This window comes from Neovison vison, chromosome 5 (genome assembly GCF_020171115.1).
Source record: "Neovison vison isolate M4711 chromosome 5, ASM_NN_V1, whole genome shotgun sequence".
Taxonomy (NCBI): domain Eukaryota; kingdom Metazoa; phylum Chordata; class Mammalia; order Carnivora; family Mustelidae; genus Neogale; species Neogale vison.
In genome coordinates, this window is record NC_058095.1 from 16,597,499 (window position 1) to 16,622,938 (window position 25,440).

Genomic DNA, 25,440 nt, shown 5'->3' on the forward strand with positions numbered 1-25,440 from the left:
TTTCACAGTTCTATGCCCTCTGAATACTCACTCACAATGTCGAGTTCATGACAAGGCAGCAAGCAGAGTACTCTAACCTCTAAGCAGTTCTCTGTGATAATCATAGACTTTATCAAGGCTAGAGAACCTTCACCTCAGACTTCTAAGTCTTGCCAAAACTGGTCCACTTTGGATAAAGGCTACTCATTCACGTTGTAAGTCAACATCCAGAAGAGGTGTCTTAACTGATTTGAAAGCTGTGAGGAACTGACTTACCTTCCTATTTGATGGAAATGTATCTGGAAGATGCAGTACTAAACCCCTGTTAATTGTTTTGGACTTCCATGAAACCTTTCCGTTTTTGAAGCCTAATCTGTAAGAAGAGGAGCTCCAGTGTAGTTCCACAAATTCTTTTTTGTTTCTGCTTTTTTCACTTAAACAGTGCATTCTGGAAATCATTCTATGTCTTTCTTTTTCTTTAACAATTCCAGAGTGTTCCATTATATGGATGTACCATAATTTAACTAGTACATGATTGAGTTCTCAATATTACAGTAAGAGTGTGTGGAGTAAATGTTCACTTGATTTCTGATTATAAAGTATAATATGGATCTTATAATTCCCAATCAGCTATTGAATTAAGGCTCTAAGTAAAGGATGGTAAATAAGTGTCATGCAGACATCTGTAACCATTTCTAGGTCCGTTTACTTTGATATCTGCACACTTACTAGTTAAGTTGTGGTCAGCCTTAGAATTTTTCTGAATTTTGCACTTGAGGCAGCCACTGTCAATCAGTTGGAGTTACTGTCCCAGATGAAATCCATTTGTTAATAGTCTGTGCTTTTTAGTTTTATTATAACTCCTTACTACTGATTCAGTGTTCAGGACTGGCAGGTTATTTCTGGGGAGCCTCAAAAACCACCCAGGTCTCTCCATGTCTTTCACAACCCTTCAAGTTGTTCTGGATTTACTTCAATATCTTATACTTTCATTAACCTTAAGGTGTGCTTAAACTTCCAATCCATATTCCCATCTGAACTGGTATATTTTAAGTTATTACATTTCGAAAAGCTAACTGCAGTATGACACCACACAATATTTGGTATCTTTATGTTATTAGGGAATTTTTCTGCAGTGAAAATGTACCTAAACATAATCAAGTATTTGAGACAAAACATTTGATGAAGCATTGTTATGGTTGAAAGTTAAACTAGTTTAGGGGAGCCCTTGTTTATTGGTGCAGTCAATAGTTTTGAAAAACGTATAAAGGGAATCTAGGCCTTTGCAAAATCAGGAAGAAATCACGCTTTCTAATGTATATGAATTAGCACTTAGAGTTCAGTAAAATTAACAGTTTGTTGCAGTAGAGCTCTCTATTCATTTTTTTGCTTCTGGTGCACTAATACTAGGTCCATCCCGTTAACATGTTGCCAAAATTTTTTATCATTTGCTACATATCATTCATTGCTTTTTTTTTTTTTTTTTTTTGTAGTAAGGTTTCCTGAAAAATCGTAAGGTGTACCAGACTGGAAGGGTTCTGTTAGTTTTTGCTTGCATCTATATATGACTCCCAAAAAACCTTTGTAGGAATAAACTTAAAAATTACCGACTTTTTTATCTCCAGCTTTAAGTGAATTTAACTACTTTTTTAATCCCAAACTTTGAGTGAAGTTAACTTTTAAGAGGATGTGGCAAATTTACCTGTACTTTAGAGCAGTGATCCTCAAACCTCAGCATGCATCACAGTCACCTGAAGGGTTTGTTACAACACGGGTTGCTGCTGGTCTCCACTCCCAGAATTACTGACTTAGCATGTCTGAGATAAAGCTAAGAATTTCTCTTTTAACAAGCTCCCAAATCATGCTGATGCTGGTAGAGGGACCACACTTCAGAACCACTGCTTTAGAATGTCCTTCAGCCCACTGTAACCCATTTTCAGAAGCACAGATTGGTGATTTTTCCCTCTATCTCCTTTGTTGTGCTTCTGTAGACTCTCACCTGCATTGGTTGGTAGCTTGCAAGGATAGAAGTGAGGTGATGGTTTGGGAGACAGTAAGTGAGGAAAAAATGCCATATTTCATTAAGCCAGAAGGGGCATTTCCTAATGCTAAGACTAGTGGACAGATTGAATAATTCCACTCTTGCCATTGCAGGGCAATATAATTATTGCTATAGAAGTGTTAAGTCTGTCAATTGAATGTTTAAACATTGTGGGTATTCACAATTTAGAATTTTTCTTTTGTCTTAAATTATCTTGTATAATTTAGCTTGTATTTGGTGTTAGAAATAAGCATGCTTGTTTTAAATCTTGTCTTTTTTTAATGTAGAGAATCTCAGATTGATAATTAGCTTTATAACCCTGATTTACCTTCTCATGAAATTTAACTTCTATTCTCTCAAAGAGTCTATTAGAAAAATATTACCAAAAAAAAGACAGTTTACTGGTAGTCTGTTTAAAGGTAGGGGTGTGTGTGTGTATGTGTGCACAAGTGCACACTTTTCTTAAGGATTTATTGAAAATACCATGACTGCCCTCATTGTATTATTTCCTTGGTTCTTTGTAAGAAGGTAATCAGGACTTGGGGAACTAAAATTTCTATCAATAAAGTATTTCTCAATTCAAATTTGGATTAACAAATGATTGTTTTATATTAAATAACATGACTAATTTTTTGTTGCTAAACTTGTTTATTGCCAGATAAACAGTGATTACCATTCAACATACTGAATAATAGCCATTTTTTTTTCATATGTGCTCTTAGTACACTCAGAGGAAGCCTTGTTTTTATTGGCAACCTGTTATTACCGCTCAGGAAAGGCATATAAAGCATATAGACTCTTGAAAGGACACAGTTGTACTACACCGCAGTGTAAATACCTGCTTGCAAAATGTTGTGTTGATCTCAGCAAGTAAGTTTTTAAATCTTTTCTATCTAATTTTGTTTACTTACACTGTAGAATTTTGGATAAAATCCTTTTCATAGATTAAACTCTGACTCCCTCTCTCCTCTCTTTTTTGGTAGTAAAGATTTGTCTATTTCAGTAACTTAAAATGTTTATACTGTTGCCTATGGCATTATCATTTTTGTTACGGAGAGATTTCATTGTTATGGTAATAAATAATAGAATTTAACTCTGGAGAAATTTAAATTATAACTAATCCCTGTCATTTTCTAAAATTATCTGAAGTGTTAATTTCCATTCCTTTGCTTTTAATTGGAATAAGCCTGAAAATCTCCTTACCTGTTCACCTGAAGTTAACGCTTCATTGTGTCTGGGGTAGTTGCATAATTATTTGCCTTTTTAGATCATTCTATTTGGGAACCACTGCTCCTGCCTCTTTGAAGCAAGGGGGCAGATTCAGGAGAACACTTCTTTTGAACATTACAATTAAGTCAGCTGTCCCTGTTCTGAATCTGGAGGCAGCTATAGATATAGGTAGTTATCTTCTTTTAAACTCTTTTCTGTGCTGGAAGAGTTGGAATAATGCTAAAAGTGACTAAATAGATAACTGTAAAAGCCTATATGTGAATTTAGTTTGTAAGTTTATAGTGGGGGACACAACTAAGCCTCATGAAGTCTCCATAGACTAATAATAATTTGTCTACTGTCTTACTGATGACTTTTGAATTAAAGTTAGCTAAAATATTTATAAAATTTCTGAAGCACTTGTTATTGAATTATTTTTACTTCAAAGATTCTAATATTAAATTCTTAAAAATTTATTTAACTTGCAGTTTCTTAAGCCAGTTCTTACCTTAGACATTTTTATTCCATTTACAAGAATTCATGGTTTCTTTTTTTTTTTTTTTTTAAGATTTTATTTATTTATCAGAGTCGGGGGGAGAGAGCGAGCACAGGCAGACAGAATGACAGGCAGAGGCAGAGGGAGAAGCAGGCTCCCTGCCAAGCAAGGAGCCCGATGTGGGACTCGATCCCAGGACACCGGGGTCATGACCTGAGCCGAAGGCAGCTGCTTAACCAACTGAGCCACCCAGGCGTCCCGAATTCATGGTTTCTTAAAAGCCCCACTGACAGTAAAAGAACTATAGATATCATTTATGTTTAGGATATGCTATGCAAACTTACTTGAGAGTTTTCCCCATGATGTTTGGAAAAAAACTTTAAAACAGAAACAATTACAAACTCTAATGTGCTAAAAATAAATAGTGAAGTCAGGTCATTTTTTTTTCCCTTTGGGGAACACATGATTTTCTATATCAAGAAAATATAATTGACAAAAAGAGATGAAGTGCTATTCAGGTTTCTTTTGTAAACCTAAAAGTGACTGAGACCATTAAGTATGCAGTTTTTAGTTAAGATCTGTTGGTCTTGTTTAATTTGCTTGCTGATTCCTATTTCAAGGAATTAAAGAACTAAAAAGGATCACTACATCTGTTAGTGAAGAACCGTTCACATTTTCCCCCAGTATAATGGCCTTCCATTTCTTTTGACATGAGTAATGTGTATGTTGCTCAGACTACATTTGTACATACAGAAACTAAATTTAACAGGTTCTGTTTTTAAAGGCAAGACTGGAATTTTAAGATCATAAATTCCCAGTCTTCCAAATGATTCTAAACACGTGGTTATTGCTGTTCTAAAGGTACCATGGACTTCTTACTTTATCTATCTCCATATAAGGAATTACATTGGTAGTGAAGAATGTCTTTACACACAGTACTTTTTATACTGACTTTTGTTAATCTGTAAATTTGTGTTTTAAAGGCTTGCAGAAGGGGAACAGATCTTATCTGGTGGAGTGTTTAATAAGCAGAAAAGCCATGATGATATTGTTACTGAGTTTGGTGATTCAGCTTGCTTTACTCTTTCTTTGTTGGGACACGTATATTGGTAAGTATGAATGATTCAAGTTACCAGAAGATATTGTTTCCAGTGCTAGAAGTCTTTGTGACTTAAAAAAAAACTTACATTATCTGTGTTTATCAGATAGCACTTGGCTGAAGAGTACACACAGTCTTCTAGTTCTATGACCTTGTTAAACCTATAAAGTAATAGGGATGTTGATCCCATTTTTTACTATCCACCTTGCCTTAATAATAATAGCTACAGCAACACTACCTAGTAATTGAGTGCACATATGGGGTTTTTTTTACCTTGGGTGAGGAGAATATCTTCACCTTGGGTGAGGAAAAAGAAATGAGTGAAGTTCTTTCTCTAGTATTAAATATCACTTTTGCTCCTTAGAACAAGGCTTGAAGGCAAACTTCAGTAATAAAGAATAGTAATTTCCATCTGGTTTGCCACACTAATCTTGAGGCATGTCATAGGAAACTTCCTACAATGATAGTTGAAATAATAGTGATTTGCAAAGAATTTTAAATGTATTTAAAATTTCTTTACATTTGAAAGCAAGTGAGAATGAATTCAAAGTCATCACTATAATAATATTGTTCGCACTGATTTTTATTCTGAAATATTCTGAGTTGGGGAGTAGAGGGTGGAGATATAATTAGATAACAGGAATTGTTCAACTGCCCATGAGAGTGCATCATCACATGCATAAATATCACCTGTTACATATTGTAGAAGAAATGGTTGAGAATTGCTTGTCTAAAGAGTTAGGAAAGCATCTGTTTTAAGATAAATTGAGGCTAGTTTGAATAGTAGTTTTTTAAAAACCTTGAAAATGTCTTTTTGAACAGAATAAATTATTTGGCTGAATTTTGGGGCTCATTTTCAGATGACACCACTCTTTTGAGAACAGGAGTAAGTAAAGATATAATATCAATATCTTCATTTATCTTAGTAAAAGGACTTGGAGTAATGAATTTTAGTTCATGCAACTATGATTATTCTTGTCATTTCTTCAAAATATTTTGAGGTCTATCCTCCATTTATGGCTAGACACAGTACTTGACACTGGGAATGTAAAGATAAGTAACTCACAGTCCTTGCCCTCAAAGGTTTATAATAGAGAAGCTATAAACAAATTTTGTAAGTTTTTATCACAATAAAAATGCCGTGTTAAACCTTGAGCAGTATTTTGTCTGAAGGAGGAAGTAATGAGTTCTACTTGGTTAAAAAGGAGGGGTAAGATGGTAAGTAGGAAAGACTTGGTAGAAACAGTTTGTTTCTTAAATTCTCCATAATAAGAAAATTAGAAATTAGGAAACTAATTTGAATGTGGGTGAAGTATTTGAATGGACATTTCACCAAGGAGGATATACAGATGGTAAGTAATCACATGAAAAAATGTGCCAAATCATTAGCTGTTGAGGAAAGGCAGATAAAAAACACCATTAGAAACCACTACACACCTGTTAGAATGGTTAAAATAAGAATTGACAATACCAAGTGCTGGTGAGGATGCAGAGCTACAGAATTTCTCATAAAACATAGCGATATGATAGAATTATAATGATAGAGTCAGATCAGTAGTTGTCAGATCAGAAGGTAGTTTTGAAGCAAGAGTATGGCTGTGCAGAGGCAGGTGTGGAGTTTCTCTGGGCTGTTGGGACAGTTCTGTATTCTGATCATGGTGGTGGTTACACAAATCTATATATGCGATAAAATTCCATAAAACTATTCATAAACAAATGCGTGCATGTAAGAACTGCTAAAATCCAAATAAAGTCTGTGGTTTAGTTTATGCTGTTGTTAATTTCCCAGTTTTGATAACTGTGCTATTGTTATGTCCAATATTGTCATTGAGGGACCTGGGTGTAGGGTACATAAAAACTCTGTGTTATTTTTGTAACTTGGATATGAGTCTAACATTATTTCAAAATAAAGTTTAATAAAACAAAATGAAATGTTTAAATCACAAAAATACTGTATGTGTTTTACTAATTATTTTTAAACAAGATTATTAAAAGTTTTGAAGGTACAGTTGAATCAGGCCCTAACCACAAAGAAGGGTTCCCCCCACCCTTGTTTAAAGAATAAGGATGGGTTCCTTTTATTCATCATATATATTAAAAAGATTTAATATCCAGTGAGGGAAAACTCTGTTCCAAAAAAGTGGCTTTTCATTTCAGCCATTATGTGTCTGTCTTATGACCAAAATTGGACCCAGTAATCTAGATACATATCTGTTGTTGTTTTGTAGCTATAGCTTGTTAGGATATCTTTTTTATCTCTTTATTGGTCTTTTTGTCTACAATAGCTCATGGGACTTCTATGTTTAGGACACAATAATAAGTCTGATTCTTAGATTAACTGGTTTCTTCCCAGTACCATCTAAATAATCTTTTACCTCATTTCTTTGAGAAACTTTTCATTAAGAGTTGCCACCTTGGGGCACCTGGCTGGCTTAGTCAGTAGAGCGTGCAACTCTTGGTCTCAGAGTTGTGAGTTCAAGCCCCATGTTGGGTGTAGAGATTACTTAAAAATAAAATCTTTTAAAAAACAAACAAAAAAAAGCCACTACCTCTACTTCATTAGAAGATCTGATCATTTAAAACATTTAAGTCACTTTCAAAATTACCAATGAGATATTACATTAAAAATTAAGAATAGGACAGATATTTGGATATTGTTCATCTCTCCTCAGTAATTCCAGTATCTGACAGGAAATTAAAAGCAATTATAATATTCAAGAATCAATGATAGTTTATTAGGCTAGCACTCCTTTCAATTCATGTTCTGCTTGCTTTCACTGGCCTTTTGATTTGAACTGCCTTAAATAATAGAGATTGGAGAATGGTAAGAAGGGGAAATTGGTAATTTAGGGAAGCGTCAAGAAGAGTACTTGCAGAACTTAGATATGTATTACATATATGTATGTAAAAAAAATTTTTTTGTACCACAAATTTCTTTATAATGTTTTGGGTTGTATAGCTTGTCTAATCTATCTGTTTGTCTTTACAGCAAGACAGATCGGCTTGCCAAAGGATCAGAATGTTACCAAAAGAGCCTTAGTTTAAATCCTTTCCTCTGGTCCCCCTTTGAATCATTATGTGAAATAGGTAGGTTTGTAGAGGTAGCTAGGGGAGGGTTCCCCTACTTACTCTTTTTTTCCTCCTTCTCAGTTTTTGGAAAGTGGTACAAATTATTCACAAGAAAAATATTTTTCAAAGCTAAAAGCTGTTAAAATTGAGAATAAGAAATAAGGTAATAGAATATGTTTAAGGAATGATTTGGCCTTGTGTCCTTTAGAATGAGTCATATTGTGAGTATGAGTATACCACTAGCTTTCTAGTTAAGGACAGAAATTAATAGAATGGCTGGAGCAGAAACTGTTAATATAAATAAGACCTGGACAGTATGGGGAAAGAGTGCCTTAGTATATGTGCTCTAGGACACATCAACGATCATTTTAAAAACATTGTGTATGTATACACGAAAGTGCTTGAAACTTTACTGTCTATCGGGTTTCAGCTCTTGACCATCACTCCTTACTTTGAGTAAAATGATATCTACTTGCTTTCTGCTTTAAAAGAAACACAGAAGTCTGCATTTTTCAGTGATTTATTATATTTAAAAATCAGTGCTTTTTTAGTTCCATTTAATTTCTAAATTTATAGCTTTATCTGAGGGATAAATTTTTATAATAAATTGATAGATGGACTTTGGGGAGGTAAATTTGATTAGCTGGAACAGGAGAACTTTAAAACACTGGATAAGGCCTTATTTCCACTAATTTATGCATTCTTGAAAAAAGATATTAATCCTAATTTCCTCAGAGGCATATATTTTTTTTCCCTTCACAGGTGAAAAGCCAGATCCTGACCAAACATTTAAATTAACATCTTTACAGAACTTTAGCAACTGTCTGCCCAGCTCGTGTACAACACTAGTATCTAATCATAGTCTATCTCACAGACAGCCTGAGACCGTTCTTACGGAAACACCCCAGGACACCATTGTAAGTGTATCATATGCTGGTGTTCAAATATTATGAAAACAGGAAGGAGTGAACTAAATAATGTATCATAAATGACATGGTAGAAATTTTCTGTTTCAGGAATTAAACAGACTGAATTTAGAATCTTCCAATTCAAAGTACTCCTTGAATACAGATTCCTCAGTGTCTTATATTGATTCAGCTGTAATTTCACCAGATACTGTCCCTCTTGGAACAGGAACTTCCATATTATCTAAACAGGTTCAAAATAAACCAAAAACTGGTCGAAGCTTATTAGGAGGACCAGCTGCTCTTAGCCCATTAACCCCAAGGTAAGACAGACAAATCATGCTTTAAAATGTGCTATGATATTAAATGATCTGTAATAATTCATATTATTAATATTAATATGAACAGCAACTTCTAAATCATTATGGAAATAGAAGCATTTAGTAAGTGGGTAATGGGCCTATTCTGTTTTCAGAAAATGGAGTAAAAGAAATATAATACCTGTGATAAAAATTTAATATTAACTATTAAAGAAAAATGTAAAACTCTTAAATATGCCTTCTTCAACTAGTATATGTGTTAAAAGATACTGTCCTTTTGGCTTAAAAGATACTGTCCTTTTGGCTGTATGTCAGTGAATATCCGTGAACCTTTTGAAATGTTGGAATGCTTATATAATCAGAGTGACAGCAGTGACTATTGTTAAAGGAGTTTTCCAAATCATGGAAGAAGGATTGACACCTATCAATAGGAAATACTTTGTCAAAATTATTAGAAATACATATATGTATAAATATAGGAACCCAGCCCAGAGAATACCTATCCAAAAGTGTCAAAATAAAAGATTCTGTGCTAGAACAGATGCTATGAATTGGGTCCCGGGGCCAGAGAGTTACTAAAACATCATGGCCATGAGATGACAACTCCCTGAACCCACAGATGGATCCAGTGGTCTCTAGAGATAGTCTCTCTGTAACAGTGTCTAAATCCTGTAAATTCCAAGAATTTGAAATAATTTGATCATTTGGATCTTTGCTTTTACAAAGCCATTCTTCTTTATTTCCAATAAATCTCCTGATATCAGTAGTTGTTGCTCAATTTAATTCCTTGTCTGATTTTTTTTTTTTAATTTAGTTATGGTGGGTGGAAAAGTCTACATTCACAGCTTATTTTAAATCTGCCCCTCAGATCCTCACTGCCCCCAAGACTGATTTGCCATTCTCTTCCTTTTAGACCTTCTAATTTAAGTATACTGCTGCTTTATATATGCCTTGATGACTTTTTGACACCTTGATTTCAACCTCTTCTCAGTTTTGGGATTTTGCCATTAGAAACCCCAAGTCCTGGAGATGGATCCTATTTACAAAACTACACTAATACATCTTCTGTAATTGACGTGCCATCTACTGGAGCCCCTTCAAAAAAGGTATTTTCCATGTAAAATACAGTTTTGATGTTTGTAAAGGAAATTTATTTAAAATTCCAATCTGTTAAAGGCAGTTTCAGAGAGAATCTAATTTTATATAATGACCATTGCCTTAGAGTTGTTGATCTAAATGTAAAAGAAGGTCATCATTGTCATAAGCCGCTGGTTATAGTAGGAGACGTAAAGGTGCTTGCTCTTTGGCCATGTAAAATTGTAACTCACAAGTATAGCTGATTTTAGCATGTAGCCAAATAAACATTCAGATTTTTACTTTTGAATTCCCCCTTTTTAAGTGAAATTAGGTTGGTTTCTATCACTTTGAATATAAATAGCAGAGATTATACCTGCCATTTTTTTACTTGTCTCCACGACTGTATTTGTCTTTTAAATGTACTACTTAACATGAAAAAAAATTGACTTCCATAAAGCCAGCTATTTCTTATAATAAAGTTTTTTTATGGCAGATTCTTATAGATGCATAGTAACTTTATAGTAAATGTGTAGTAAAATAAAAAATATTTGACAGTATCCTTATAATAAATACTGCAGCAAGTCTTGAGACTTTTTAAATAATGTACTTTTATATAGGTCTATGGCATTAGAGGTCAAAGTGCCATTTGCTTCAAATAGTTCTGTGGTAAAGGGTTACCTTCTGTGGAAATAAGTTAGGTTGTATATTTAAAATGCATATTGCCATCCTTAATAGGTGTTCAAGAAATGGAAGCTAAGTAAGTCATACTGGTTAATGACTGATATAAACCCTTAACCCTCCTAGAGATGTTTTGTTCTTGTTCTTTTTACTCCAAAAATTCCTTAGAGTCTGTGAAGCTTTGTTTCTATAATAGCTTCTTAATGAGTAATAATAGAAACTCTGAGACTAGGAAAAAAAGTGGGGGGCTTCAAAGTACTTGATGTGTGGATTACTTTAAATCCTGTTTATAGGAGTTGGCAGCTACCTGAAGTATAATTGTAGAAATCAGTTTATTACAATCACAAGAAGGCATAGTAGGATACTAATCAGCATGCCAGGTGAAGTAAGCCAAAACGAGGCAAGCCATAGCAATCAAGGACAAGTTAGTGCTGGGTAGGTGATTTCAGTGCCCAAACAACAAAGCCACTTGCTGTCTCCTCCTCTTCTGTTCCTGTTTTCTACTTCCCCTGCTATAAGACATTCATAGGAAAGTTCTACATGTAGGTCTGCTGTAGTATCCACTAAAAATATCAAACTGAATATTGTGTACAGTACACAGATCTTGGTTAAATAAGGAAGGGCCAGAAATGACTTTAAATTTTGTCCCTTGGGTGAATGGAGAGGTTCCATCTTGGGGAAGAAGAAAAGGAAGGATTATAAAGTTTTATTTTGAGGTGGTGGTAAATTAGATAAAACTATTTCATGGATAGTCATAGGGGAGAGAATATGGCCTGGTGATAGAAATAATAAGGTTGTCAAAATAGCCAGGCTGACCTAGGAAAACAGAATAGCAAAAGAACACAGAGCATACTTAATTTAAAACAGTGGCAGGAAGAAGATCCTGCAGATAAAGTCCTAGGACAAATAATCAAGATACCATACTATTTTGGAAGTTACATACAGTTTCAAAAAGGAGGACATGATCATTCATGTTGAATACAGGAAAGGCCAAAATAAGGCTTTCATATCTGATGAGAAAGTTATTATTTTTAATTATCATTATAAAGTTTGAGAATTATGTACAGTGGGTGTCAAAGTAATAAGTTTTGAAGAAAATTATCTGGTATTAAAAAAAGCTAAAAATAACCATTGATACAACAGTCACAGATCATTTTATAAAGAAGCCAAGTGATGGAAATGAATAGAAGTAAGTTGATAAATTATAGAAGACTGAGGGCCAGGAGGTCTTTTTACTCCTCCACGGGAACAGAGCAGTTAATGGGAAATTGAACGCACTACAAAGAGGTGTTAATTCCAAGAGCAGAATGCTTGGAATATGGAAAATAATCGGGAAGTTTTTAAAAATGTATTCCTCTGAACTACCTCTGAACTGAAGTGTTAATTCCAAGAGCAGAATGCTTGGAATATGGAAAATAATCGGGAAGTTTTTAAAAATGTATTCCACTTCTAAGTGTCAAAGAAGGGATGTTAAATCTTACTTATTATTATTTTTATATTAGATCATAAATCTGAGTTAGATTATAAATCTAAAGAGTAGTAGCTGTCCTAAAATTCTTGTAACACTTAGCCCCACCTGGAAAATGTGTAATAATGGCCTTTTTAGGAATTTTTAGGAAGTTTGAGCCTTTCCTTAAAAACTAAATTAAAAAATGGAAGGCTAGTATAAAGATAAAAATACTGAAGTTAAACGGGCACCTGGGTGGCTCAGTTGGTTAAGTATCTGTCTTCAACTCAGGTCATAAGCCCAGGGTCCTAGGATAGAGTCCCACATCAGGCTCCCTGCTTAGCAGGGGTCTGCACCTCCCTCACCCTCTCCCTCTGCCACTTCTCCAGCTTGTGCTTTCTCTCACTCACTCTCTCTCTCTCAAATAAATAGATGAAATCTTAAAAAAAAAAAAATACTGAAGTTAAAAGAATGAAATAGTTTGATGTTGCTCCTAACATATTAATTAACATTAATAATAACAATAATTTGTGTTTACAGATAACAAGTATGTATTATGAAACCTTGCATTGAGAAAATGTAGATGGGAGCATCATGGTGTCTTTTTACCATTTTCAGTGCAATTTATAATTCACAAACCTTAGACTTTTTGTGTTTTACAGTCTGTTGCCAGAATCGGCCAAACTGGAACAAAGTCTGTCTTCTCACAGAGTGGAAATAGTCGAGAGGTAACCCCAATTCTTGTTGCACAAACACAAAGTTCTGGCCCGCAAACAAGGTATTTATTATGGTGTCATTATTTGATATTGTTGGCTTTTCTTGCTATAAAACATAATTTTATTCACTTTAGGCAGGTTTTTACTCTCAAGAATTCTAGAATGACTATTATAAATTTTAAATAAGTCAAATTAGAAATTTCTAGGGGTGTCTGGCTGGCTCAGTCAGTAGAGCATGCGACTCTTGATCTTGGGGTTGTAATTTTGAGTCCCACACTCGGTATAGAGATTACTTAAATATAAAATCTTGGGGGGGAAAAAGGCATTTCAAACTTAACTGAAAAGACTAGTGTAATTTTTAGTTGAGTATTTTAATACAAATCAAGACAAAAGTAACCAAAATGTCTTTTTTATTTTACTCTGATTCCCTCATGAATTTGTTTAAACGAGATACTCTGAACACTTCTCCAAAATAATTTTCTTATTACATGACCTTCATTGGTCAAATACAGATAGGTTTCATTCTCCCCTTCCCCTATTATGCACTTCTATATACAGATCATAAAATTAATCTTCTGGCTAATCTTTAAATAATGAATCCACTGCCACACAGAAATGGTGTTAAATAGGGTTTCTGTTTTCTGTTGAAGTATTCAAAAACAAACCATAGCTAATATTTTAGAAGAATGATACATGTACCAGAAGTTTTAAAATAGATGCACATGTACATAAACCTTGACTATGTAAAAGGCCTCTATTTCTGAAATGCCAGGATGGCAAGTCTCAAAAGTGCCAGCTCACAGACACATGACAGGGATTGCCTGAGGCTCAGTTATGAGAAGAAGCCTGAGGCCTCCTGCAGAACAGTATTATATAGGCTGAGTAAATGCTAATCCTAAAGAATACATAAACATAATTTACGGAATTATATATTTCACTTAAGCTAAACAATTATACTAACTAACAAACATCAACTATTGATGATTTTATGTGGGGTTTTTTTTTTTTTTGTATTTTTGATTCCATTTTATCTCCTTTATTGCCTATCTTAGTTTCCTACAGTTGCTGTAACAAAGTTCTTGCAAACTGGATGGCTTAAAACAACAGAAATGTATTCATTCACAGTTGTAGAAGCTAGAACCCAAAGTCAGAGTGTTGACAGAGCCATACTCCCTCTGAAGCCTCCAAGGGAAGACCCTGCCTTGTCTCTTCCAGCTTTTGGTAGTCCCAGGCATCTTTAGTGGATGGGAGCATAACTCAGTATGGGCCTCTGTCTTCACACGCCATCCTCCCTGTGTGTCTCTATATCCAAACTTCCCTCTTACAAGGACATCAGTCATACTGAATTAGAACTCACCCTAATGACCTCTTCTTAACTTGATTACATCGACGAAGAGTCTGAATCCAAACAAGTCACATTCACAGTTACAGGAGGTTAGGGCTTCAGCATATTTTGGGGGGAAACACAGTTCAACCTAACACTGCCTCATTAACAGTTACTCTGTTTTGTCTTTTTAGAGGCCATTTTAGTGTTTATAGTATATATTTTAACTTACTGAAGTCTATCTTCAAGTAATGTTGTACCACATCATATACAGTATAAAACCTTATAAAAGTGTGCTTTATGCTCCTTTCCCTATCTTTATGCTATTGTGGCCAGAGATTTTACTCCTACATGTGTGTAAACCCCATTTACATTGTTATAGTTTTTCTCTTAAATAGTCAGTTATCTTCTAGGGAGATTTTTTAAAATAAGAAAAATCTATTTTGTATTTACCCACGTATTTACTATTTCCGGTGCTTTTTATTTCTTTCTATAGGTTCACATTTCAATTTGGTATCCTTTTCCTTCATCTTGAAAGACTTAAAATTTCTTATAGTCCAAGTCTGCTGGTAATGAATTTTTTCAGCTATTGTATGTCTGAAAGAGATTTTTATTTTACCTTTGTTTTTGTTTTTGAAAGATATTTTCACTAGATACAGAATTCTTGTTCATGGTTTTTTTCTTTTAAGATGTTGTTCTACTGTCTTCTAGCTTGTTTTGTTTCTGACAAGAAGTTTGTCATTCTTATTTTTTGTTCCTCCATATGTAATGTATTTCTTTTCTGATGGTTTTACAATTTTCTTTTTATCTCTGATCTTAAGTCATTTGATCACGATATGCTATCATGTAGTTTTCCTCTTTCTTGACCTTCAAATTGATCGAGCTTCTTGGATCTGTAATTTCGTAGTTTTTTATTAAATTTAGCTAATTTTTATCCATTATTTCTTCAAGTATTTTTTTCAAATCATGTCCCCTCTTCCCTCCTGGGACACTGAGTATGTGTTTATTAGACTGTGAAGGTGCCCCTCACAGCTCAGTACTGTGTTCATTTTTGTTTCCAGTCTTTTTCCTCTGTTTCATTTTGGGTAGTGTTTATCGTTATGTCTTCAAGTTCATTAATCATTTCTTCTGCAGTGTCTAATCTGTTATTAACCCCAGCCAGGATATAGATTGACTTTTAATCTCAGATGTTCTATTTTTCATTTCCAGAAGTTTGATTTGGTTTTCTCCTTTAACATGTTCATTCTTTCTTCTACGTTTTTGAGCGTATGGAATATATCTATAATTATTTTTTTAATGATTTTTAATGATTTTGTCTGCTGTCTTACTGTGTTATTTCTGGGTTTGTTTTTTATTGATTTTTTTTTTTCTTTTCACTATAGGTTATATTTTCCTGCTTCTCTGTACGCCTAGTTCTGCTGTTGTTGTTTTTTTTTATGGCAGTTATTAGAAATTCTACATTGTTGAGTGCTGAACTATTTTATCTTCTTCTAAGTATTTCTGTTTTATTCTGGGAGGCAGTTACTTGTTAAGACTTTATTCCTTTTAGGTCTTGATTTTTAAGTTTTGTGGGTAGGACAAGAGTGGCCTTTAGTCTAGACTAATTTTGCCCCACTATTGAGGCAGTGTCCTTTGAGTACTCAATGACCTGTTGAGTATGAGGTTTCTTCATTCTGGCTATTGAAAATCTGAGCTATTCCCAGTCCAGGGTGAGCCCCAAGAATTGTTCTGCCAGCTCCTTTCCAATATTTTTTTCTCTAGATTTAGGTAGTTTTCCTCACTGTAATACTATAGTAAGTTCTGATACTAATTACCCAGACATAGCATAGACTCTTCAGGCTAAAATGATTGTCCCAGCAAGACTTAACAAATCTTGTTGACTTGGCAGCTACAATTTCAGGGTTTCCCTGGTCCACTTTCATTTCTGACCAACTACCTACAAATTTGAGGGTTCTTGCTCTTTCCTGAGGTTTAATATGTTAGAACAATTCATAGAATCTAGGTAAGTTCTGTACTTAAAGTTTTATTATAAGGTATACCAGTCAGGACCAGACCAGGACCCAAGGCAAGACCCCATAGGATGAGGTCTGGGAGGGTCCTGAACACAGAGCTTCTGTGTCTTTTCCCTTAGGTAGGACGTGTCACCTCAACAGTGCATCAGTGTGTTCGCCAACCGGGAAACACTACTGAGTTTTGGTAGTGAAAGTTTTTACTGGAGTTATATTACATAGGCATGATAGCTTGTGTCATTGGTCATGTGATTTAACTCATTCTCCAGCCACCCTCCCCTTTCTGGAGAAGGTCAGGCTGTTAACAGCCAGCTCAAAGCTTCAGCCTTCTAGTCACTGGTTGGTCTTTCTGGCAAGGCCAGCCCAGTATCCTGAAACTGTCTGGGGCCCCACCACAAGTCATTTCATTAGCATAACTCAGGTGTGATCTCAGGGGCCCACCTTGAAGAACAAAGACACTCATATCACTTGAGAAATTCTGAGCATTGGGGCACCTGGGTGGCTCAGTCGTTAAGCATCTGCCTTCGGCTCAGGTCATGGTCCCAGGGTCCTGGGATGGAGCCCTGAGTCTGGCTCCCTGCTCTGTGGGGAGCCTGCTTCCCCCTCTCTCACTCCCCCTGCTATGTTCCCTCTCTTGCTCTCTCTCTTTCTGTCATATGAGTAAATAAAATCTTTAAAAAGAGAGAGAAATTCTGAGCATTTAGAAGCTGCTTCTCAAGAATTCAGGACAAAGACCAGGTGAGTTTTTTATTATAACATGCTTAAACGGTTGCACTCCTCAGTTTCAACTGCAGATTCTAGGAAAACTTCCAGCAGATCTTTGAAGCTCTCCCTCTTTGTAGCTCCCCTTTCTAGTACTCTGACCTTCCTATTCTAGCTGCCTTCACTTCCTGGAAGTCTCAACCTTTTCTCAACACAGGAAGACCACTGACTTCTATTCCCCTTCCCTGCACTGTGTTCTCAGAATTCTCTTCAGGCATATGTGCTTTCTGTCCGATATCTGAAAACCATTGTTTGTTTGTTTGTTTTCAGTGTTATTGGTTGTTAAAGACGGGGTAGTAAATCTGGTCCATTTTACTCCATTTACCATTGGCAGTGGAAGTCTGTTCTTTTTTTAAAGAAAGTTGTTTTTTAAAGATGATTAGAATAGTATAGTTCTCTTAGCTAAATTTCCCTCCAAAATTTTGTATGTCATTATTTTCTCTACATGTATTAACCTCTAAATATCATTCTTATATTCTTTCCAAAGCATCTTTTTTATAACTAGCATTCATATTTTATTATGAAACCATAAAATATTATGTACAAAATTTCTTTAATTTTTTTTAAAGTTTTTTTTTTATTATTTATTTGAGATTGAGAGAGAGTGAGAACAAGTATGAGCAGGGGGCAGAGGGAGAGGCATAAGTAGACTTCCTCCTGAGCAGGGAGTGGCCTCAGGGCTTGATCCCAGGACCCTGAGATCACCGCCTGAGCCAAAGGCAGACACTCAACTGACTGAACCACCCAGGCGCCCCTGCAAAACTTTTTTTTTTAACTGTTTTATATAATTGGCACATAATCACATAGGTAATAACTGATAGAACTGATTTCAAACCTCAACAGTCTGATTCTAGAGCACATTCCTTTCATTCTCAAGTTCCTAGTTAAACAGATGTAAGTTATAAAGAAATTAGTACATTTCATGTGCTACAACCAGTGTTTCAAACTCACTCAGTATCCTGATTCATTTTCCTGATGCCTGTCAGACTTCGGACATTTTTTTCTTCTATTGGCCTTTGGAGCTAACAGAACCATAATGAAAATTATGATATAGGAGGACGTCATCTTCTTCATCCTCCTAGCTCCCAAATTATCTTATTATTATTTTTGCTTCTACCCCCACAAGATTGATGTTATACTTACGCAACTTTTTGTGGCTTTTAAGAAGTCTCAACATTTTTCTTAGGCTTGTCCTCCCTATAAACTGCTCCGTAGATGAAATTATTCCCTCTCACTTCCCAGACAAACTGTTTTCTATAATGAGGTAACATTATTGACAACATATAATTCACATTTATAACATAAATTACATCGTTCAAATAAAGGATATTGTACTTAAAAATAAATCAGCTTCTGGAAAAGGCAAAATTATGGAAACAATAAAAAAGGTCAGTAGTTGCCAGGGGTTGGAGGGGGAGGGATAAGTAGGCAGAGCACAGAGGATTAGGGCCATAAAAATATTCTTTGTGACACCACGATGGATACATGTCATTATATATATTCACACATACCTATAGAATGAATAAAACCCAACGGTAAACTCTGTTATAAACTGTAGACTTTATAATACATCAGTGTAGGCTCATCACCTGTAACATGTCCCATTCTGGTAGGGCATGTTGATAAGGGGGGATGCTGCGGGGGAGGGGGGTTATATGGCACATCTCTCTGTACCTTACTCAATTTTGCTGTGACCCTAATCTTCTCTAAAAAAAGAAATCCTAGGGGAATACCTGGGTGGCTCAGTCGGATAAGCGTCTGCCTTCAACTCAGGTCATGATCCCAGGGTCCTGGGGTCGAGTTCTGCATCAGACTCCTTACTTGGTGGGGAGCCTGCCTCTCCCTCAGCCTGCCACTCCCCCTGCTTGTGCTCTCTCTCTCTCTCTTGCTCTTTCTCTCTCTCTAGCAAATAAATAAATAAAATCTTTTTTTTTTTTTTTTTAAATTTAAAACAGGGGTACCTGGGTGGCTCAGTGGGTTGAGGCCTCTGCCCTCGGCTCGGGTCATGATCTCGGGGTCCTGGGATCGGGCCCCGCGTCGGGCTCTCTGCTTAGCGGGGAGCCTGCTTCCTCCTCTCTCTCTCTGCCTGCTGCTCTGACTACTTGTGATCTCTTGTCTGTCAAATAAATAAATAAAATCTTTAAAAAAATTAAATAATAAGAGTAAAATTTTAATTTTAAAAAAAATGTATCAAATCCCCTGGGTGGTGCAGTTAAGCATCTGACTCTTGGTTTCAGTTCAGGTCATGATCTCAGGGTTATGAGATCACGCTCTGTATAGGGCTCTGCACTCAATAAAGAGTTTGCTTAAGACGGTTTCCTTCCGCCCCTCCCTCTGCCCTCTGTCTCTAAAATAAATCTTTTTTAAAAATATAAAAATTATAAATGCGTCTTTAAAAATGAATCATAAAATAAAATTGATTCATCAGTCTAAGTGACCTCACTTGCTGTAATCCCTACACTGAGATTCTGTCTTTTGAAAAGGTAAGAGCAGCCTGGGCTTTCTGTACTCACTGGTCAGTGTCTTTTATTCTCAGAAGCCTTAGACTCAAATTTAGGTAACTAGTAGGATTTCACATAAACTATAAACCATTTAGTCCATAGACTTACCCTCTTTCAGGTAACTTGTGATTTTTAAGTTGGCTTACTTTCTAAAAATGGAATCCTTGTGTCTTAGGGTTTGCCTTTTAAAGTTAAAAACAAAAAAGTACGTAGGCAATCATTAGATTCCTTTGGCTTTAAACAGAATAAACCTTGATGTGATTGTTTGAATTTATAAAGAAATAATAATTGTTCTAATGGTATTTATTTGCTGGCAAATATCCCACTTTTAGGCTATCTATGTCCAGCTCTCTTTTTTTCCCTAACTTGCTATGGTTGCAGATGAGGGCTAGAGAGAATTAGTTTATAGATGTGTTTATCACTTTTTGATCCACAGTGTTTATGTGGATTGTTTTAAATTCAAGTTAGCAATTTCAGATGGAGTGAAGCTCTGAGCTGTAATCTTTATTATTTTATGATAACACAGATAGCTTTTAAATTCTGAGTTTTCATAGAGCGATGACAGAGGACCAACCAAACTCCTCAACTTTAGAGTACAAACATAATGAATGTGGGGTTTTTTTTAATGTATCTCAATTGAAACAAAAGGTAATGGTCATAAGCTGGATTTTGTTTCTGTGGTTTTTTGTTGGTTTTTTGTTTTTGACGTCTGCTTTTATCATTTTTTTAGTACAACACCTCAGGTATTGAGCCCCACTATCACATCTCCCCCAAACGCACTGCCTCGAAGAAGTTCACGACTTTTTACTAGTGACAGCTCTACAACCAAGGTAATTTAAAGATTTCCATATGTCACATTTACTTAATGCTTCCCTCTCCATCTCTAATGAGTAAATTCAGAGACTATTTTAATTTTTCTAATTTTTTTATTTTATAAAGCTTTCTATAACATTTATAAATTTTTTTGGTTCTTTAATAAATATTATAAAACATTGTTCAAAAGACAAAATTATTGTGATGTGAAACAGATCAGTGGCTATTAGGAGTTAGAAGTTGGAGGGGAAGCTACAACTACTAGAGCATAGCACAAAGGAATTTTTTTATGTAGTGGTCAGACAGTCCTATGTCCTTATTGTGGTGGTTGATTACACGAATCATGCATGTGATAAAATTTCATAGAACTATCACATCAAAAAAAAAAGTATTTGTAAAAACTGATGAAATCCAAATAAGATACATCATTTAGTTGATAGTATTGAACCAATTCCAGTCTCCTGGATTTGATGGTGGCCTGTGGTTATGTCAGATATTCTCCCTAAGAAAATTAGGGGAAGGATAAATGGAAATTTCCAGTGTGTTCTTTGCCCACTTCTTTGTACAATTGGAGGACCTCATCATGCCCTTGGTAAATTTTCTTTGCTCCTTGACAAATGTTATGGTTAATTTTTAACTTTGACATGAACAAATCAACAATTTTATAACTTAGTAGTTATAATGCTCTCAGACAATCAGGTAATATTGCATCCATTTATTTTCTCATTTTTAAATAATAAAGTTATATACTTTCAGAAAAGAGCAGCAAACAATACTGATACAGCTTACACACTAATTCATTAATACAATTTATTTTCAGGATTGTTGCATTTAAAATTAAATGACTTTGAAAATTTTTGTTATTATACATTTTTTTCTGAGAAAAATTTAGACCAGTCAGTTTCATTTTTTTTTAATATTTATTTTATGACAAATACTTGAGAAAGGATTGGGAGGTCTTAAAATATATGAGTTTAACAAGTGTGGAATTTTCCTCCTTTTTATAGGAGAATAGCAAAAAGTTAAAAATGAAGTTTCCGCCTAAAATCCCAAACAGAAAAACTAAAAGTAAAACTAATAAAGGAGGAATAACTCAACCTAACATAAATGATAGCCTGGAAATTACAAAATTGGACTCTTCCATCATTTCAGAAGGGAAAATCTCCACAATCACACCTCAGATCCAGGCATTTAATCTACAGAAAGCAGCAGCAGGTCTGTTTTAAATGCTTAATATCTTCTTTGTGTTTTATTTTATTCACTTATTTAAGTAAGTTTTTTTAATGTTCATTAAAGTACCTTAAAGATAAATGTTGGAATTTTTAATTATTTTGTAATTAGCCTTTCTAGAAAACCAAGCTGTTTTATTGTGTTTTTCTCCTTTGTTTACTATATTGTTTTCTCCTAGAAGGTTTGATGAGCCTTCTTCGTGAAATGGGGAAAGGCTATTTAGCTTTGTGTTCATACAACTGCAAAGAAGCTATAAATATCTTGAGCCACCTACCTTCTCACCACTACAATACTGGTTGGGTACTGTGCCAAATTGGAAGGGCCTATTTTGAACTTTCAGAGTACATGCAAGTAAGTATAGAAAACTGTTATACATGTTTTTTAGAGATAATTTAAATTTAATTGAAATGCCTGTGATTGAGACAGCTAGATCTTAAAGGTCAATATTTAGGGGCACCTGAGAAGCTTCATCAGTTAAGCATCCAACTCTTGATTTCAGCTCAGGTCTTGATCTTAGGGTCATGAGTTCAAGTCCCACGTTGGGCTCCACACTGGATTTGCAGCTGCTTCAAATTAAAAAAACAAACAAAAACCAAAAGGTCAATATTTATTATGTAACCCTTTATATTTATTTTCTCAGCATTTTAATATATAAATAGATAATTTTTTTCTTGTGTTAAGGGTTGAGTAATTTAAATTTGAGAAGATTGCTTGAGATAGATTTGTAGAGAATCCAATACCTATATTGTTTTTTGTTTTTTTTTAAGATTTTATTTATTTTAGAACAAGAAAGCTCAAGTGTGGTGGTTGGGGGGTGGGGACAGAAGGAGAGGGAGAGAGAGAATCTAAAGCAGACTCTGTGCTGAGCATGGAGCTCTACACAGGGCTCAATCTCAAGACCCTGAGATCATGGGGCACCTGGGTGGCTCAGTCATTAAGTGTCTGCCTTCGGTTCTGGGTCACGATTCTGGGGTCCTAGGATCGAGCCTCACATCAGGCTCCCTGCTTGGCAGAAAGCCTGCTTCTCCCTCTCTAATGCCCCTGCTTGTGTTCCCTCTTTCACTGTCTTTCTGTCAAATAAATGAATAAAATCTTAAAAAAAAAAAAAAAAAAAAAAAAAAAAGGCCCTGAGATCATGACCTGAGCCGAAATCAAGAGTTGGATGCTTAACCGACTGAGCCATCCAGGCACCAACATCCATATATTCCTATGTGAAATATTTGTACCCTACTCAGTTGGATCTGAAAATATATATTACCATGTAATAGGTGTTTATAATAATTTTTCTATTCTATGCGAGTTTCCATTGGGATGACTTTTTGGCATTTAGTATGTTTTATAAACTTCAAAAATGCTATGAAGAAAATTGTATATAATGGAGGACATAATGTCCTTCTCAAACCTTTTATCCTTTTAATTTTAATTACATTTGTTGCTTAAGTTATCTGTTTATACCAGAAAAGGAGACGATTATTTAACACAAAGCCAAAGAAAATTCTAATTTCAAATTTAAATTTCCTACCCAGTTTACCTTCTAAGCATTTTCTCTCCCCAGCCATAAACTTTAAAAAATTATTTAAAAGTTCAAGAAATCTATATATCATAAAATTTCTCTAAATTATGAGGTTTATAACAAAGTTATGTTTTTTTCCCTGTTTACTTTCAGCTCCTCATTTATTCAGTGCATGTTATGTCTTAGATTCTCTTCTAGACTCTGTAATAGAGCTAGACAGATAATTGCTTGCCTTTATAGAGCTTGCATTCTAGTAAGAGAGATAGATTGTAAGCCAATACATGTATAAGGACAGATTGCAATAGGTCATAGGAAGAAAAAAATGAAGCATGATAAGGGGATTACAGCACAATGATGTATGGTGCTATTTATTAAAATGTGCTCAGAGAAAAGAGGTGACTCCTTCATGAGCCACGCAAAGATCTGGGGGTGAAGTGTTCCTCTAGGTAGAGAATAAATAAAGAAGATACCAATTCATGTATTGTTGTATGGTAAAGAAGTGTTGGGGTTGCTCAGTCGTTAAGCGGCTGCCTTTGGCTCAGATCGTGATCCCAGGGTCCTGGAATCAAGCCCCGCATTGGGCCCCCTGCTTGGCGAGAAGCTTGCTTTCCCTCTCCCACTCTCCCTGCTTGTGTTCCCTCTCTTGCTGTGTCTCTCTCTGTCTAATAAATAAATAGATCTTTAAAAAAAAAAAAAGTGCTGCTGTAGACAAATCAGCCTTATTCATTGCTAGAAGTTCCATATTTGGATAATGAGCCTTTACTGATACATAGGCAAAAGCTGTGTTTGGCAAACCCCTTTGAAAATTATTTCTAATTTATTATTTCACTAGTACTTTAAAATACATAATTTTTATTATTTACCTCTAATTATAGAGCAGCATCCCAGATATTTAACTAAACAGAAGCCTTTGTTTCAACTTAATTTCATGAGTTTTTTTTTTTTCTTTTTGTCTATCAACAATCACTTTTCAGAGGAAACAATAGATCCTGAATAATTTGAAACCAAAAGATTTCCAAAAACTACATTTGCCTTGTAGTTCGGTCTGTCTTCTTACAACCAGTGCCTGTTAGAAAAACGTACCTGTAACTTTTAAGGGATTTCAGGGAAGTTACAAATCATTAAGCTAATCCTAGATAGTATATGGCCATTTCTTGGGAGTTTCTGGTTTTATAAATGCTGTTTCTGTATTTTCTGCCATCTTCATTTCATTAAGAACAGTCCCAATATTTTTTATTTTTCCTAAACTTAACTTGACTTTTAGAATTCTGAACTTTTGAATGATAAACTAGGGAACTACTAAATGGTTTCATATATCCCAAAGCCTCAAACTTAAGGTGAGAGAAACCGTTCTGGGAGCTGTGAGTGTGGGGAGGAAAAAAGTAGCTGAGGAGGGACCCTAAAGCCAGTTTAGTGCTGCAGAGGAAAAGGGAATCACTAGCCTGGAGCTGCAGTCAGTCCCACTGCGGTATGACATTGGTGGGTCTGCTCAGTGCTGTAGTCAGTCCCCCTGCGGTATGACATAGGTGGGTCTGCTCAGTGCTCACCATGCCACAGCATTGGTGGCCAACTGAACCTGACTTCCCCTAAGGTTTTTAACTCAACCTCTTAATAAAAGTCAGGGCATAAGTAGTTTTATGTTACAGAAATCATTCTTCTCTCACTTTTCCTGCTATTGTTATTCTGTAAAGTCATTATTAAAACTTGAAAATGTGTTTTTTAGAATAAAATAATTGACTTATCCTTTATGAGTTATAACTTTGTATAGATTTCTCCTCTGTCATTTTGGTGGAAACGTAGGTTTTCTTTTCACAGTTAACGTATTTATCATGAGTTGTGTATACCTAGGTTAAGTGTGAGTATGATTACATCAATATTTGACCTATTGTGGAACATTGTTCATTGCGACCCTGTGTTGTTACTAATTCACATAAACACTGTAAAGCAAAGCAACATTTAGTTCCTATGAGAATAGTGCCCAGTGCTCTCCCTGTATATATGTAAATTGTGTCAACTTGTTTTCCCATTAACTAGTTTTTTTATTTTAGGCTGAAAGAATATTCTCAGAGGTTAGAAGGATTGAGAATTACAGAGTTGAAGGCATGGAGATTTACTCTACAACACTTTGGCATCTTCAAAAGGATGTTGCTCTTTCAGTTCTTTCAAAAGACTTAACCGACATGGATAAAAATTCACCAGAGGTATGATAACTGAAACACTTCCCTTACGCAGTTGTCTTCCGATCACCCCGG

The 25,440-nt window shown here is 35.1% G+C and overlaps 1 protein-coding gene across 4 annotated transcripts in view; it reads left to right on the forward strand.

The window, feature by feature from the left end:
* CDC27 (cell division cycle 27) overlaps window positions 1-25,440 on the forward strand; it is a 73,130-nt gene that overhangs the window by 22,465 nt on the left and 25,225 nt on the right. For 3 of the 4 annotated variants that reach the window (XM_044247690.1, XM_044247692.1, XM_044247688.1), the window contains exons 3-13: window positions 2,743-2,890; window positions 4,709-4,834; window positions 7,814-7,911; window positions 8,656-8,810; window positions 8,910-9,121; window positions 10,110-10,224; window positions 12,983-13,098; window positions 20,363-20,462; window positions 21,453-21,660; window positions 21,854-22,026; window positions 25,237-25,389. In XM_044247690.1, coding sequence (XP_044103625.1) covers window positions 2,743-2,890; window positions 4,709-4,834; window positions 7,814-7,911; window positions 8,656-8,810; window positions 8,910-9,121; window positions 10,110-10,224; window positions 12,983-13,098; window positions 20,363-20,462; window positions 21,453-21,660; window positions 21,854-22,026; window positions 25,237-25,389 — 1,604 coding nt within the window. The remainder of the gene's footprint in view (window positions 1-2,742; window positions 2,891-4,708; window positions 4,835-7,813; window positions 7,912-8,655; window positions 8,811-8,909; window positions 9,122-10,109; window positions 10,225-12,982; window positions 13,099-20,362; window positions 20,463-21,452; window positions 21,661-21,853; window positions 22,027-25,236; window positions 25,390-25,440) is intronic. The other variant, XM_044247689.1, reaches the window with a different exon arrangement.